The 17900-nt window shown below is 58.5% G+C and overlaps 1 protein-coding gene across 1 annotated transcript; it reads left to right on the top strand.

Annotated features, from left to right (window-relative positions):
* Nucleotides 1-704: 704 nt before the first annotated feature.
* Nucleotides 705-17674, top strand: LOC115916417 (alanine aminotransferase 2-like; the record flags this gene model as incomplete). Its single annotated transcript, XM_030970131.1, has 3 exons — nucleotides 705-811; nucleotides 16523-16612; nucleotides 17571-17674. Coding segments are annotated over exons 1-3 (281 nt in total), but the record flags the coding sequence as incomplete, so codon positions are not given.
* Nucleotides 17675-17900: the final 226 nt, after the last annotated feature.

Here is a 17900-nt window from a genome sequence, read left to right as displayed (position 1 = left end):
GTGCCGTTCCCATTCCCGGTACCTCCGTCCCTGTCTGTCCCCGCTCCCCGCGGCCGCTCCCGCCCCTCTCCCGGTGTCCCCGCGCTGTCCCCGCTGTCCCCCCCGCCGTCCCCTCCCCCCGGTACCGCTGCCCGTTGCCCCTTGGCCCCTTTGCCCGTTGTCCCGGTGCCCGTGGCCCCTTTGCCCGTTGTCCCGGTGCCCGTTGCCCCTTTGCCCGTTGCCGTTGCCGCCCGTTGCCGTTGTTGCTCCGCTCCGCCCCTGAGCCGGGGCTTTCGGGGATTACCGGGGCGGCCGGTGGGGCTTCCGGGCCTCCCCTCCTCTCCCGGCCGCTGTCCCCCGGTGCCTCCCCTCCTCTCCCGGGGCTGTGTCGCGAGTGTCCCGCTGTCCCCCGGTGCCTCCCCTCCTCTCCCGGGGGCGGTGTCGCGATTGTCCCGCTGTCCCCCGCTCCCTCTCGCTGCCCCGGGGGCGGTGTCGCGATTGTCCCGCTGTCCCCCGGTCCCTCCCGTTACCCCGGGGGCGGTGTCGCTGTTGTCCCTCTGTCCCCTCCGGTCCCTCCCCGTTACCCCGGGGGCGGTGTCGCGGCTGTCCCGCGGTGTCGCCGGGGGTGATGCGGGCGCTGAGGGTGCTGCGGCCCCGCAGGCTCCTGGCGATGGCGGCGGCGGCGGCGGCGGCGGCCGCGGGGTCCGGGGGGGCGCGGCGGGGCCCGGTGCTGACCCCCGAGTGCATGAACCCCGCGATTCGGCGCGTCGAGTACGCGGTGCGCGGCCCCATCGTCATCCGCGCCACGGAGATCGAGCAGGAGCTGCGCAAGGTACCGGCAAAAAGTGCCCGAAATGACCCCAAAGTAACCCGGGACAAACCGGAGCGCGCCGGGACAAAAAACCCGAGCGCACCGGGACAAAAAACCCGAGCGCACCGGGACAAAAAACCCGAGCGCACCGGGACAAAAAACCCGAGCGCACCGGGACAAAACCCGAGCGCACCGGGACAAAAAACCCGAGCGCGCCGGGACAAAAAACCCGAGCGCACCGGGATAAAACCCGAGCGCACCGGGATAAAACCCGAGCGGAGCGGGAGAAGGCGGGGGGAAAGCGGGGATGGAGCCTGGGAAAAGGCGCGGCACGGAGCGGAGCGGGAGAAGGGGATCCCGAACCGGGACAGCCCGTCCTGGGCCGGGACAGCCCGTCCGGGACCGGGAACTGCCCCCGAGAACCGGGACAGCCCGTCCTGGGCCGGGAGAACCCGGCCTTGAACCGGGAACTGCCCCTAAGAACCGGGACAGCCCGTCCTGGACCGGGAGAACCCGGCCCTGAACCGGGAACTGCCCCTAAGAACCGGGACAGCCCTTCCCGGACCGGGAGAACCCGGCCCTGAACAGGGAAACTCGGTCCCGGACCGGGAGAACCCAGCTCTGAACGGGGAAACTCGGTCCGGGACAGGGAGAAGGCGATCCCGGACCGGGACACTCAGTCCCAGACCGGGAACTGCCCCCGAGAACCGGGACAGCCCGTCCCGGACCGGGAGAACCCGGCCCTGAACCGGGACAGCCTCTCCCGGACCGGGAGAACACGGCCTTGAACAGGGAAACTCAGTCCCGGACCGGGAGAAGGCGATCCCGGACCGGACAGCCGTCCCGGATCGGGGAGAACCCGGCCTGAACCGGGACACTCAGTCCTAGACCGGGAACTGCCCCAGGAACCGGGACAACCCGTCCGGGACCGGGAGAACCCAACCTTGAACCGGGACAGCCCATCCCGGACCGGGAACTGCCCCCGAGAACCGGGACAGCCCGTCCCGGACCGGGAGAACCCAACCTTGAACCGGGACAGCCCGTCCCGGACCGGGAACTGCCCCCGAGAACCGGGACAGCCTCTCCCGGACCGGGAGAACCCGGCCCTGAACCGGGACAGCCCGTCCCGGACCGGGAGAACCCGGCCTTGAACAGGGAAACTCAGTCCCGGACCGGGAGAAGGCGATCCCGGACCGGACAGCCCGTCCCGGATCGGGAGAACCCGGCCCTGAACCGGGACACTCAGTCCTAGACCGGGAACTGCCCCAGGAACCGGGACAACCCGTCCGGGACCGGGAGAACCCAACCTTGAACCGGGACAGCCCGTCCCGGACCGGGAACTGCCCCCGAGAACCGGGACAGCCCGTCCCGGACCGGGAGAACCCGGCCTTGAACAGTGACACTCAGTCCCGGACCGGGAACTGCCCCAGGAACCGGGACCCTCGGTCCCGGGCCTGGAACTGCCCCCCCAGAACCGGGATAACCCACCCGGACCGGGATATCCCGACCCCAAACCGGGATAACCCCCCCAGAACCGGGATAACCCCCCCAGAACCGGGACAACCTCCCCAGAACCGGGATAACCCCCCCAGAACCGGGGATTGCCCCCAAAACTGGGAGAAAACCCAAACTGGGACCCCCAACCCCAAAATCGGGACCCCCAACCCCAAACCGGGACAGCTCCAACCCCAAATCGGGATCCCCCAAAATCGGGACCCACAAAATCGGGACCTTCAACCCCAAAAATCGGGACCTCCGACCCCAAAATCGGAACCCCGAACCCCGAATCGGGACCCCCAAAGCTCGGACACCTCCCCCCAAACCAGGACCCCCAAAATCGGGAGCCCCACTCCAAAATCGGGACCCCCAAAACTCGGACCCCCAACCCCAAAACCGAGACCCCCGACCCTAAAATCGGGACCTCCAACCCCAAATCAGGACCCCTAAAACTTCGACACCTCCCCCCAAACCGGGATCCCCAAATCGGGACCCCCAACCCCAAAACCGGGACCCCGAAAATCGGACACCTCCCCCAAAATCGGAACCCCCAAAAACCGGGACCCCCAACCCCAAAACCGGGACCTCCCACCCCAAATCGGGACTCCCGACCCCAAAATCGGAACCCCCAAAACTTCGACACCTCCCCCCAAAATCGGGACCCCCGCCCCAAAATCCGATCCCCCCACCCCAAATCAGGACCCTCGACCTCAAATCAGGACCCCCAAAACTCGGACACCTCCCCCGAAAATCGGGACTCCCACCCCAAATCGGGACCCCCAACCCCAAAACCGGGACCCCCACAATCGGGACCCCCATCCCAAAACGGGACCCCCCACCCCAAAATCGGAACCCCAACCCCAAAATCGGGACCCCCCCACCCCAAAAACGGAACCTCCCAAAATCGGGACCCCCACCCCAAACCGGGACCCCCAAAATCAGGACCCCCCACCCCAAATCAGGACCCCCCCACCCCAAAATCGGGACCCCCGACCCCAAAATCGGGACCCTCGACCCCAAATCAAGACCCCCAACCCCAAAATCGGGACCCCCCCACCCCCCTCCCTCCCTTCGCACCCCCCCCAAATGGGGCGCCCCAAACTCGGCCCCTCCCGCCCCATAAACGCCCCCAAAAATGGGGGGTTTACCCCAAAAATGGGATTTTATCTCCCCAAAAAAAAGGATTTTTTACTCCCCAAAAAAGGGATTTTTTTTCCCCCCAAAAAAGGGATTATTTCCTCCTTAAAGGAGGGATTTTTATCCCCGCAAAAAAGGATTTTATCCCCCCCAGAATGGATTTTTCCACCAAAAGGGAATTTTTACACCAAAAAAAAATTCCCCAAAAAGGGTTTTATCCCCCCTAAAAATAACTTTCCTCCCACCAAAAATGGAATTTTTACCCCCAAAAAAGGGGGTTTTATCCCCCAAAACCAAAACCTTTTCACCCCTTAAAAATGGAATTTTTACCCCCAAAAACGGGGTTTTATCCTCCCCAAAAAAATAACTTTTCACCCCTAAAAAATGGATTTTTTACCCCAAAAAAGGGGGTTTTATGCCCCCAGAAAAGTGGTTTTATCCTCCCAAAGAAAAGCAATTGTCATCCCCAAAAAGAGGGATTTTTTCCCCCAAAAAAGGATTTTTCCCCCCCAAAAAAGAGAAATTTTTCCCCCAAAAAATTGATTTTTTCCCCACAAAAAAGTGGTTTTTATGCCCCCAAAAAACGAAAATTTCCCCCAAAAAAAGGAATTTTCCCCCCCAAAATAGGATTTTTTTCCCCTAAAAGTGGAACTTTTTCCCCCCTAAAAGGAATTTTTTTCCCCTAAAAAGGAATTTTTTCCCCCTAAAAAATATTTTTCCCCCAAAATAGGGGTTTTTATCTCCCCCCCAAAAAAGGATTTTCACCCAAAAAAACCAGATTTCTATCCCCCCCAAAAATAGGATTTTTCCCCTCAAAAAACCGGGGTTTTATCCCTCCAAAAAGGAATTTTTCTCCCCCCAAAAAAGGAATTTTTTCCTCCCAAAAAGGACTTTTTTCCCCTCAAAAAGGGGTTTTTATGCCCCAAAAAAGGGGTATTATCCCCCTCAAAAAAAAGGATTTTCCCTACAAAAAAGAGATTTTTATCCCCCCCAAAAAAGGAATTTTTCCCACCAAAAGTGGAATATTTTTCCCCCAAAAAGGGAATTTCCCTCCCATAAAAAATGGAATTTTTTCTCCCCAAAAAGGGAATTTCCCCATAAAAAATGGATTATTTTTCTCCCCAAAAAGGGAATTTCCCCATAAAAAATGGAAATTTTTCTCCCCAAAAAGGGAATTTCCCGCCATAAAAAATGGAAATTTTTCCCCCAAGAAAGGGATATCATAGCCCCCCAAAAAAGGGAAAATTTTTCCCCCCAAAAATGGGATTTTTTTCCCCCAAGAAAACCAATTTTTCCCCCAAAAAAGGGAATTTTGACCCCAAAAATAGGAATTTTTCCCACAAAAAAGAGATTTTTATCCCCCCCAAAAAAGGAATTTTTCCCACCAAAAGTGGAATATTTTTTCTCCCCAAAAAAGGAATTTCCCACCATAAAAAATGGAATTTTTTCTTCCCAAAAAAGGAATTTTACCGGCAAAAAGGGATTTCATCACCTCCCAAAAAAGGAAATTTTTCTCACCAAAAATGGATTTTTTACCCCCCAAAAAGGGGATCCCCAACCCCAGTGTCCCCTCAGTGTCCCCTCAGTGCCAGGGGGGGGCGTGGTCAGCCGGGGACACCGCGGGTGACACAGGGGACACGGGTGACACAGGGGACACGGGTGACACCGCGGACACCACGGGTGACACGGGTGACACAATCGGGGCGGTGCCACCCGGGGCAGAGTCCGCGGTGGCCAAAGTCCGGCCCGAGCGGGGGCGGGGACAGCGCTGCCACCGCGCGCCGTGTCCCCAATGTCCCCAAGGTCCCCAAGGTCCCCAATGTCCCCAATGTCCCCAATGTCCCCGAGGTCCCCAATGTCCCCAATGTCCCCAAGGTCCCCGAGGTCCTCGAGGTCCCCAAGGTCCCCAAGGCCCCCAGTGTCCAGAAGGTCCCCAATGTCCCCAATGTCCCCAAAGTCCCCGAGGTCCCCGAGGTCCCCGAGGTCCCCAATGTCCCCAGTGTCCCCAAGGTCCCCAAGGTCCCCAATGTCCCCGAGGTCCCCAATGTCCCCAAAGTCCCCAATGTCCCCAAGGTCCCCGATGTCCCCAATGTCCCCAAAGTCCCCAATGTCCCCAAGGTCCCCGATGTCCCCAATGTCCCCAATGGCCCCAATGTCCAGAAGGTCCCCGAGGTCCCCAATGTCCCAATGTCCCCAATGTCCCCGAGGTCCCCGAGGTCCCCGAGGTCCCCGAGGTCCCCAGAGTCCCCGAGGTTGCGGCCGCTCCCAGGACAGGGGACATTACGGGGGTGGCGCCACCGCCCTGGTGGTGACAGCGGGGGTGACCCTGGGTGGGGTCGTGAGGCCTGACCTGGTTTTGTCCCTGTCCCTGTCCCCGTTCCTGTCCCTGTCCCCATCCCTGTCCCTGTCCCCGTTCCTGTCCCTGTCCCTGTCCCATCCTGTCCCTGTCCCCATCCCTGTCCCCATCCCTGTCCCTGTCCCCGTTCCTGTCCCTGTCCCTGTCCCTCTCTTTGTCCCCATCCCTCTCCCCCTCCCTGTCCCCTCATCCCTGTCCTCGTCCCCACCCCTGTCCCTGTCCCCTATCCCTTCCCCACTGTCCCTCCGCTTTGTCCTTTGTCCCAGGGTGTCCCCAAGCCCTTCACCGGGGTGATCAAGGCCAACATCGGTGACAGCCTTTTCATGGGCCGCCCAGCCAATCACCTTCCTGCGCCAGGTGCGGCCCTGGGGACACGCGGGGACACGCCCGGTGCCACCACCCCGGTGTCACCGCCACCCCGGTGTCACCACTGCCGCCCCGGTGTCACCACCACCGCCACCCGGTGTCACCGCCACTGCCACCCCGGTGTCACCGCCACCGCCACCCGGTGTCACCACCACCGCCACCCCGGTGTCACCACCGCCACCCCGGTGTCACCACCACTGCCACCCCGGTGTCACCACTGCCACCCCGGTGTCACCACCCAGTGTCACCACCCAGTGCCACCCCGGTGTCACCGCCCCGGTGTCACCACCACTGCCACCCCAGTGTCACCACTGCTACCCTGGTGTCACCACCCCGGTGTCACTGCCACCCCGGTGTCACCGCCCCGGTGTCACTGCTGCCACCACCCCGGTGCCACCACCCCGGTGTCACCACCCAGTGCCACCCCGGTGTGACTGCCACCGCCACCTCGGTGTCACCACCCCGGTGTCACCACCACTGCCACCCCGGTGTCACCACCCCGGTGTCACCCCCACCACCACCCTGGTGTCACTGCTGCCACCCCGGTGTCACCACTGCCACCCCGGTGTCACCACCCTGGTGTCACCGCCACCGCCACCCTGGTGTCACCGTCCTGGTGTCACCACCACTGCCACCCCAGTGTCACGGCCCCGGTGTCACCACCCCGGTGTCACCACCACCACCACCCTGGTGTCACCACTGCCACCCCCGGTGCCACCACCACCCCTGTGCCACCACCGCCACCCCGGTGTCACCACCACCCCCGGTGTCACCGCCACCGCAGTGTCACCGCTGCCCCGGTGTCACCACTGCCACCCCGGTGTCACCGCTGCCACCCTGGTGTCACGGCCACCCCAGTGTCACGGCCGCGGTGTCACTGCCCAGTGCCACCCCGGTGTCACCGCTGCCCCGGTGTCACGTCCACCCTGGTGTCACGGCGGCTGTGTCACGGCCGCGGTGTCCCCGGCAGGTGACAGCGCTGTGCCTGTGCCCCGAGCTGATGAAGGACGAGTCCCTGCCCAGCGACGTCAAGGAGCGCGCCCAGCGCCTGCTGGAGGCCTGCGGGGGACACAGCGCGGGTGGGTGGCACCCAAAACATCCCAAATCCCAAAAACCCCAAATCCCAAAAAAAACCCCAAATCCCAAACCCCGAATCCCAAAAAAACCCCCAAATCTCAAAACCCAAACCCCAAAACCAACAAACCCCAAAACCCCAAAATCCCACACAAACCCCACCCCAAGGAGCGCCCAGCGCCTGCTGGAGGCCTGCGGGGGACACAGCGCGGGTGGGTGGCACCTAAAACATCCCAAAATCCCAAAAAAACCCCAAATCCCAAAAGAGCGGATCCTCAAAGGCCCAGGCCCCAAATCCCAGCATCAGGAAAATCCCAAATCCCAAGGCCGGGACAAACCACAAAGTCACAAATCCCACCCTTGGGGATGGCGTTGGGTTGGTTGGCAAAAGGTCCCTAATCCCAAAATCCCAGGCCACCCCAAATCCCCGGCACCCAAATCCAGCCAGGTCCCCAAATCCCAAAAATCAGGCACCCAAAGCCCCAAGATCTAAATCCGGCACCTTGCATCCCGGCACTTGCCCAAATCCAGACAATTTGGCGTCCCAGGCACCCAAGATCCCCAGGCCCCAGATCCCCCAGATCCCCAGATCCCAAATGCCAAATCCCCAGGCCCCAAGGCCCCAACGCCCCAAATCTGGCCTCAAAGATTCCCAGATCCAACATCTCCAGGCCCCCCAGATCCCCAGGCCCCCAAAGTCCCAAATCCAAACCCCCAAATCCCAGGTCCCCAGATCCAACAGGCCCCAACGTCCCGGCACCCAGTACCCCCGGCCTCCCAGATCCCAGGGCCCAAATCCCAGGCCCCCAAGTCCCCAGATCCCCAGATCCCAGGTGCCCAGATCCCAGGCCCCAAAGGCCCCAGCACCCCCAAAATCTCTGAGGCCTCCAGGACTCCAGATCCAGCGTCTCCGGACCCCAAGATCCTGGCCCCCAAATCCCAGATCCGGATCCAGCAGGCCCCCAAGATCCCCAGATCCCAAGGCCCAAAATCCTAAAATCCCCCAAATCCCAGGTGCCCAAAATCCCAAGAGGCCAACCAGGCCCTGGCACCCCAAGATCTCACAGGCCTCAAGGCTCCAGATCCAGCGTCTCCAGGCCCCCAGTCCCCCGGCACCCCAGGCCAAAACCCTGGGCCCCAAGGCCCCCCAGGCCCCCAGGTCCGGGCCTTGGCTCCACCCCCAATGTCCCCAATGTCCCCGATGTCCCAAATGTCCCCAAGGTCCTCCCATTGTTTCCAATGTCCCAGTGTCCCCAGTGTCCTCAATGTCCCCAATATCCCAGCGTCCCCAATGTCCATGGTGTCCCCAGTGTCCTCCACCCCCAATGTCCCAATGTCCCCGATGTCCCAAATGTCCCAAGGGTCCTCCCACATTGTTCCCAATGTCCCCAGTGTCCCCAATGTACAATGTCTGAAGTGTCCTCAATGTACCCAATATCCCCAAAGCGTCTCCAATGTCCCCAGTGTCCCCAGGTGTCCTCCACCCCCAATGTCCCCAATGATAATCCCCACCCCCCAATGTCCCAATGTACAATATCCTAAATGATACAATGTCCCCAATGTCCCCAATGTCTCGATGTCCCCAATGTCCCAAACGTCCCCAATGTCCCAATGTCCCAGGGGTCCCAGTGCCCCAATATCCCCAATATCCTCAATGTCCTCGATGTCCCCCACCCCCAATGTCTCCAGTGTCTACAATGTCCCCGGTGTCCTCAGTGTCCCAAATCCCCAGGTCCCCAGTATTCACGTGTGATACAAATGATCTAGCGTCCCCAATGTCCCAGTGTCCCCAATGTCCCCAGTGTCCCAAATATCCCAAATGTCCCAATGTCCCCAGTGTACAGTGTCCTCCACTTTTGTCCCCAGCCCCCAATGTCCCCCACCCCCAATGTCCCAGTGATACACAGTGATCCCCAATGTTACAATGTCCCCAGCCAATACAGTGTCCCCAGTGTCCCCAATGTCAATCCAGTCCCCAATGTCCCCAATGTCCCAGTGTCCCCAGTGCCCCAGTATCCCCAATATCCTCAATGTCCTCGTCCCCCACCCCAATGTCTCCAGTGTCCCCAATGTCCCAGTGTCATAATGTCCCCAAGCCCCACCAATATCCCAAATATCCCAATGTCCCAGATGTCCCCAAGGGTCCCCAATGTCTAACGTCCCCACCCCCCAATGTCCCAATGTCCCAATATCTCCAATGTCCCCAGTGTCCCCATGTCTAGCGTCCCTCAATGTCCCAATGTCCCCAATATCCCAAATATCCCAAATGTCCCCAGTGTCCCCAATGTCCCCAATATCCCCTCAATGTCCCAGTATCCCCCGTCCCCAATATCCCCCAACGTCCCCAATGTCCCCAACCCCCATAGCCCAGGTGTCCTCTGTCCCCCCCCACCCCGATGTCCCCACCCCCGCTGGGGGGTGACAGTGTCGCTGTCCCTCTGTCCCCAGGCGCGTACAGCGCCAGCCCAGGCTGCAGATGGTCGCGAGGCGTGGCGCGCTACATCGAGCGGCGCGACGGCGTCCCCGCCAATGCCGACGACATCTTCCTGTCCACTGGCGCCAGCGACGGCATCGTGGTACGGCGACATCAGCGCGACATCGGCCACCCCCCTGCCCCGCCCCGCCACCTCCCCGGGACAGCGATGTCACCACCCCCGCGACATCCCGGGGACACCGGGAGCGGTGCCACCACCCCCATCCCGGGGACACCGAGCGCGGTGCCACCACCCCGCGACATCCGGGGACACCGATGCCACCACCCCGCGACATCCGGGGACACCGGGAGCGGTGCCACCACCCCATCCGGGGGACACCGAGCGCGGTGCCACCACCCCCCGCGACATCCGGGGACACCGGGCTCGGTGCCACCACCCCCGCGACATCCCGGGGACACCGGGAGCGGTGCCACCACCCCCATCCCGGGGACACCGAGCGCGGTGCCACCACCCCCGCGACATCCCGGGGACACCGATGCCACCACCCCCGCGACATCCCGGGGACACCGGGCTCGGTGCCACCACCCCGCGACATCCGGGGACACCGGGGCGGTGCCACCACCCCCATCCCGGGGACACCGGGAGCGGTGCCACCACCCCCGCGACATCCCGGGGACACCGGGCTCGGTGCCACCCCCCGGGCGCGGTGCCACCCCCCGGCCGTTCCCACGATTTTTGGGAAGCCCCAAATCTATGGGTTTTAGGATGGCCCGAGCCTACAGGGAAACTTTTAGGTCCCCAAGTCCTACAGGAAAGTTTGGTAGACCCAAATCCTATGTAGGATTTCAGGACCCCCCAATCCCACGTGAACTTTAGGATCCCCAAATCCACATTTGGGGGTTTAGGATCCCCAAATCCTATAGGGAATTTTTGGGAGCCCCAAATCCTTTATGAGTTTGGGATCCCCCCAAATCCCACTGGGGAACTTTAGGATCCCCCAAACCCCATAGGAGTTTTGAAACCCCAATCCTGTATGTAGGTTTTGGGACCCCCCTAAATCCTACGGAACTTTTTAGGATCCCCAGAGCCCACAGGAAAGTTTAGGATCCCCAAATCCTACAGGAAGTTTTGGGAACCCCCCAAATCCTTTGTAGGTTCCAGGATCCCCCAAATCCACATTTGGGGTTTGAGATCCCCAGGGGCCTATAGATTTTGGGATTTAAATCCTATATGGGACTTTGGATCCCCTAAACCCCACTGTGGTGACTTTAGGATCCCCAAATCCTAGGGAGTTTTGGGGCCGAATCCCCTATATGGGATTTCAGGATCCCCCAAATCTGCCGGGGGAGCTTTGAGGATCCCCAAATCATATTTGGGATTTTAGGACCCAAAATCCTTTATAGATTTCAGAACCCCCAAACCCCACTGGGAACTTTTAGGATTCCCCAAATCCACATTTGGGGGTTTAGTTCCCCCCAAATCCTATATATGAGTTTTTAGGATCCCCAAACCCCACTAGAACTTTTTAGGATCCCCCAAATCCCACATTTGGGGTTTCAGGACCCAAATCCTTTGTAGGTTTTGGGACCCCCAAACCCACAGGCTTCAGGGAACCCCAAACCCACTGGGAACTTTGGGATCCCCCAAATCCACATTTGGGGTTTGGGATCCCAAACCCCATAGGGTGGAACTTCAAATCCTATGTAGGATTTTAGGATCCCCCCTGGTGACTTTTGGGATCCCCCAAATCCACATTTGGGATTTTAGGACCCCAAATCCTTTATGAAGTTTTAGGATCCCATGAAACCCCACTGGTGACTTTTACAGGATCCCCAAATCCCACAGGGAATTTTGAACCCCAAGTCCTATATGAGTTTCAGGATCCCCAAGCAGCTGGTGACTTTGGGATCCCCCAGCCTAAATAAAACCCCCCAAATCCCTTTGAGAACCCCAAAACCCCGAATCCCTCCCCGTTCCCACAACCCACCCTTCCCTAAAAATGTTTTGGGGTTTTTGGAAATTTGGCCCTTTTGTGGGGGCGGGGCCCCCTAATCCCGTCTCCCCTCCCTGGCCCCGATCCCTGGCTAGGGCCTGGCGGCAGCCTCTGGGGAAGGTCAGGCTTGGTGGGAACATTGCAAGGCGCCCCCCGACCCCCAAACCGCCCCCCAAAAACCCCCAAAACCCCGGGGTTATAGGAAGGGGCGGGGCTGTTCTGGGGGTTTAGGTTTTTGGGGTTTCTTTGGGGGTGCTGGAAGGGGAAACTGATAAGGGGTGGGCGTTGATAAGGGTGGGGCGGCCTATAAGGGCCCCAAAGGGAGCAGGGTTTGGGGATCTAATAGAGGCTGGGGGATCCTAAATGGGGGAATTTCAGGGGTGGAAATGGGGAAATTTGGGGGATCAAGCTGGGGTGGGGATCTAAATAGAAATTTGGGGATCTAAATAAATTTGAAATTTGGGGGATCGTGGGGAATTTGGAAATTTCTAGGGATAAATGGGGAATTTGGGGGATCCTAAATGGGGAAATGGAAATTTGGGGGATCTAAAATAAATTTGGGGGATCTAAATGAGAGAGTGGGGAAATGGGGATTTGGGAATCTAAATATAAGGAAAACAGGGGTGGAAATGGGGGAATTTGGAAATTTGGGATCCTAAATGGGAGAATGAAGGGGGAATTTGGAATTCCTAAATAAATTTGGGGAAATATATATATATATATAGAATTTGGGGAAATGAAATTTGGAAATTGGGAAATTTGGGGATCCAAATGGGGGGAATTTGGGGTGAAATGGGGGAATTTAGAGGGGAATCCAGATGGAAAATTTGAGGAAATGGGATTTGGGGGATCTAAATAAGGTTGGAAGAGTAGTGTCATTCAGGGATCCCTAATTGGGGATTTGGGGAAATATGGGAATTAGGGGATCTAAATGGGAAAGAGTGGGAATTTGGGGGGATCTAAATGGGGGGGCTGCAGGGTGGAAATGGGGGAATTTGGGGATCCTAAATGGGGAATTTGAAATTTCGAGGATCATGGGGCAATTTATGGGATCCTAAATGGGGGAATCTGGGGGAAATGGGGAATTTGGGATCCAGGGGGTTGCCCCAAAACTGGGAAAACCAAACTGGGACCCCAACCCCAAACAGGACCCCAACCCCAAACCGGGACAGCCTAACCCCAACTGATCCCCAAAATCGGGACCTACAAAATCGGGACCTTCAACCCCAAAATCGGGACCCCTGACCCTAAATAGGGAACCCTGAACCCTGAATCGGGACCCCAAAGCTCGGACACTTCCCCAAAACCAGGACTCCCAAAATCGGGAGCCCCACTCCAAAATCGGGGACCCCCAAAACTCGGACCCCCAACCCCAAAACCGAGACCCCTGACCCTAAAATCGGGACCTCCAACCCCAAAATCAGACCCCTCAAAACTTCGACACCTCCCCCAAACCGGATCCCCCAAATCGGGACCCCAACCCCAAAACCGGGACCCTGAAAATCTGGACACCTCCCAAAATCGGAACCCCCAAAACCGGGACCCCAACCCCAAAACCGGGACCTCCTACTCCCAAATCGGGACTCCTGACCCCAAAATCGGAACCCCCAAAACTTCGGACACCTCCCCCAAAATCGGGACCCCCGCCCCAAAATCCGATCCCCACCCCAAATCAGGACCCCTCGACCTCAAATCAGGACCCCAAAACCCGGACACCTCCCCCCAAAATCGGGACCCCCACCCCAAAACGGAACCTCCTAAAATCGGGACTCCCACCCCAAACCGGGACCCCCAAAATCAGGGACCCCCTGCACCCCAAAATTCAGGACCCCCACCCCAAAAATTCTGGACCCCAACCCCAAATCAGGGACCCTACCCCTATAAATCAGGACCTCGACCCAAATCAGACCCTCCACCCCAAATCAGGACCCTCCAATTCCCAAAAAATCGGGACCCCTGACCCCAAATCAAGACCCCAAAACTCGATACACTCTCCTGAAAAATCGGACCCCCAACCCCAAAAAGCCCGGGACCCCCAAAATCGGGACCCCCACCCTCCCTCCCTTCGCACCCCCAAATGGGGCGCCTAAACCTTCCCCTCCCGCCCCATAAACGCCCCCAAAATGGGGGTTTACAAAAATAGGATTTTTGTCCCCAAAAAGGATTTTTACTCCCAAAAAGGATTTTTTTTTTTTCCCCAAAAAGGGATTATTTCCTCCTTAAAGGAGGGATTTTTACCCTCCCCAAAAATTTTTTATCCCCAAAATGGATTTTTCCAAAAAGGAATTTTTACCCCCAAGAAAATTAATTTTCCAAAAAAAAAGGGTTTTATCCCTAAAATAAGCTCTCCCACCAAAATGAATTTTACCCCAAAAGGGGTTTTATCCCCCAAACCAAAACCCTTTTCACCCCTAAAATGGAATTTTTACCAAAAAAACGGGTTTTATCCTCCCCAAAAATAACTTTTCACCCCTAAAAAATGGATTTTTTACCCCCAAAAAAGGGGGTTTTATGCCCCCAGAAAAGTGGTTTTATCCTCCCAAGAAAACGAATTGTCATCCCCAAAAAGAGGGATTTTTTCCCCCAAAAAAGGATTTTTCCCCCCCAAAAAAGAGAAATTTTCTCCCCAAAAATTGATTTTCCCCACAAAAGTGGGTTTTATGCTCCCAAAAGGAAAAATTTTCCAAAAAAAGGAATTTTCCCCCCCAAAATAGGATTTTTTTCCCCTAAAAGTGGAACTTTTTCCCCTAAAGGAATTTTTTTCCCCTAAAAAGGAATTTTTTCCCCCTAAAAATATTTTTCCCCCAAAATAGGGGTTTTTATCTCCCCAAAAAGGATTTTCACCCAAAAACAGATTTCTATCCCCAAAATAGGATTTTTTCCTCAAAAACCGGGTTTTATCCTCCAAAAGGAATTTTTCTCCCCAAAAGCGAATTTTTTCCTCCCAAAAGGAATTTTTTCCTCAAAAGGGGTTTTATGCCCCAAAAAAGGGGTATTATCCCCCTCAAAAAAAAAGGATTTTCCCTACAAAAAAGAGATTTTTATCCCCCCCAAAAAAGGAATTTTTCCCACCAAAAGTGGAATATTTTTCCCCTCAAAATGGAATTTCCCTCCCATAAAAAATGGAATTTTTTCTCCCCAAAAAGGGAATTTCCCCCCATAAAAAATGGAAATTTTTCTCCCCAAAAAGGGAATTTCCCGCCATAAAAAATGGAAATTTTTCCCCCAAGAAAGGGATATCATAAAAGCCCCAAAAAAGAAAAAATTTTTCCCCAAAATGGGATTTTTTTCCCCCAAGAAAACCAATTTTTCCCCCAAAAAAGGGAATTTTGACCCCAAAAATAGGAATTTTTCCCACAAAAAAGAGATTTTTATCCCCCCCAAAAAAGGAATTTTTCCCACCAAAAGTGGAATATTTTTTCTCCCCAAAAAAGGAATTTCCCACCATAAAAAATGGAATTTTTTCTCCCCAAAAAAAGAATTTTACCGGCAAAAAGGGATTTCATCACCTCCCAAAAAAGGAAATTTTTTACTCACCAAAAATGGATTTTTTAACCCCCAAAAAGGGGATCCCCAACCCCAGTGTCCCCTCAGTGTCCCCTCAGTGTCCCCCCAGGCCGGGGAGTGGCGTGGTCAGCCGGGGACACCGCGGGTGACACAGGGGACACCGCGGGTGACACCGCGGGTGACACAATCGGGGCGGTGCCACCCGGGGCAGAGTCCGCGGTGGCCAAAGTCCGGCCCGAGCGGGGGCGGGGACAGCGCTGCCACCGCGCGCCGTGTCCCCAATGTCCCCAAGGTCCCCAAGGTCCCCAATGTCCCCAATGTCCCCAATGTCCCCGAGGTCCCCAATGTCCCCAATGTCCCCAAGGTCCCCGAGGTCCTCGAGGTCCCCAAGGTCCCCAAGGTCCCCAGTGTCCAGAAGGTCCCCAATGTCCCCAATGTCCCCAAAGTCCCCGAGGTCCCCGAGATCCCCGAGGTCCCCAATGTCCCCAGTGTCCCCAAGGTCCCCAAGGTCCCAATGTCCCCGAGGTCCCCAATGTCCCCAAAGTCCCCAATGTCCCCAATGGCCCCAATGTCCAGAAGGTCCCCGAGGTCCCCAATGTCCCCAATGTCCCCAATGTCCCCGAGGTCCCCGAGGTCCCCAATGTCCCCAGTGTCCCCAAGGTCCCCAAGGTCCCCAATGTCCCCGAGGTCCCCAATGTCCCCAAAGTCCCCAATGTCCCCAAGGTCCCCGAGGTCCCCAATGTCCCCAATGGCCCCAATGTCCAGAAGGTCCCCGAGGTCCCCAATGTCCCCAATGTCCCCAATGTCCCCGAGGTCCCCGAGGTCCCCGAGGTCCCCGAGGTCCCCAGAGTCCCGAAGGTCCCCAAGGTCCCCAGAGTCCCCGAGGTTGCGGCTGCTCCCAGGACAGGGGACATTACGGGGGTGGCGCCACCGCCCTGGTGGTGACAGCGGGGGTGACCCTGGGTGGGGTCGTGAGGCCTGACCTGGTTTTGTCCCTGTCCCTGTCCCTGTCCCTGTCCCCATCCCTGTCCCTGTCCCCATCCCTGTCCCCATCCCTGTCCCTGTCCCTGTCCCTGTCCCTGTCCCTGTCCCTGTCCCCATCCCTGTCCCTGTCCCCATCCCTGTCCCTGTCCCTGTCCCTGTCCCTGTCCCTGTCCCATCCCTGTCCCTGTCCCCGTTCCTGTCCCTGTCCCTGTCCCTGTCCCTGTCCCCATCCCTGTCCCTGTCCCCGTTCCTGTCCCTGTCCCTGTCCCTCTCTTTGTCCCCATCCCTCCCCCCCTGTCCCCCTCATCCTGGATGTCCCCACCCCTGTCCCTGTCCCCTATCCCTTCCCCACTGTCCCCTCACCGCTGTCCCTTTGTCCCCAGGGTGTCCCCAAGCCCTTCACCGAGGTGATCAAGGCCAACATCGGTGACGCGCACGCCATGGGCCAGCAGCCAATCACCTTCCTGCGCCAGGTGCGGCCCTGGGGACACGCGGGGACACGCCCGGTGCCACCGCCCCGGTGTCACCGCCACCCCGGTGTCACCACTGCCACCCCGGTGTCACCACCACCGCCACCCCGGTGTCACCACTGCCACCCCGGTGTCACCACTGCCACCCCGGTGTCACCACCACCCCGGTGTCACCGCCACTGCCACCCCGTCGGTACCCGCCCCGTGTGTCACCACCACCGCCACCCCGTGTCACCATGCGCTACCCCGGTGTCACCGCCACCCCGGTGTCACCACTGCCACCCCGGTGTCACCACCACCGCCACCCCGGTGTCACCACCGCCACCCCGGTGTCACCGCCACCCCGGTGTCACCACCGCCACCCCGGTGTCACCACCACCGCCACCCCGGTGTCACCACCCCGGTGTCACCACCACCACCACCCTGGTGTCACTGCTGCCACCCCGGTGTCACCACTGCCACCCCGGTGTCACCACCCCGGTGTCACCGCCACCGCCACCCTGGTGTCACCGTCCTGGTGTCACCACCACTGCCACCCCAGTGTCACGGCCCCGGTGTCACCACCCCGGTGTCACCACCACCACCACCCTGGTGTCACCACTGCCACCCCCGGTGCCACCACCACCCCTGTGCCACCACCGCCACCCTGGTGTCACTACCACCCCCACCCCGTGTCACCGCCACCGCAGTGTCACCGCATCCCCCGTGTCACCACTGCCAGTGGGGTGTCACCACTGGTTACCGGTGTCACCGCTGCCACCCTGGTGTCATTACCGCCTGGTAAGCCACGGGCGGCGTGGGTCATTGCTCAGTGCCCACCGTCGGTGTCACCGCTGGTCCCGTGTCACGCCCAGGGTCCTGGTGTCACGGTGGCGGTGTCACGGCGGCGGTGTCACGGTGGCGGTGTCACGGCCACCCTGGTGTCACGGCGGCGGTGTCACGGCCGCGGTGTCCCCGGCAGGTGACAGCGCTGTGCCTGTGCCCCGAGCTGATGAAGGACGAGTCCCTGCCCAGCGACGTCAAGGAGCGCCCAGTCCTGCTGGAGGCCCAGGGACACACAGGGTGGTGGGTGGCACCCGAAACATCCCAAAATCCCACAAAAACCCCAAATCCCAAACCCCAAATCCAACAAACCCCAAAACCCCAAATCAAACAAACCCCAAAATCCCACAAACCCCAAAATCCCAAACCCCAAATCCAACAAACCCCAAAACCCCAAAATCCCACACAAACCCCACCCCAAGGAGCGCCCAGCGCCTGCTGGAGGCCTGCGGGGGACACAGCGCGGGTG

This window comes from Camarhynchus parvulus, unplaced genomic scaffold (genome assembly GCF_901933205.1).
Source record: "Camarhynchus parvulus unplaced genomic scaffold, STF_HiC, whole genome shotgun sequence".
In the NCBI taxonomy this organism is placed as follows: domain Eukaryota; kingdom Metazoa; phylum Chordata; class Aves; order Passeriformes; family Thraupidae; genus Camarhynchus; species Camarhynchus parvulus.
Note: the sequence above shows the minus strand (reverse complement) of the source record. Positions and strands in the feature narration are given on the sequence as shown.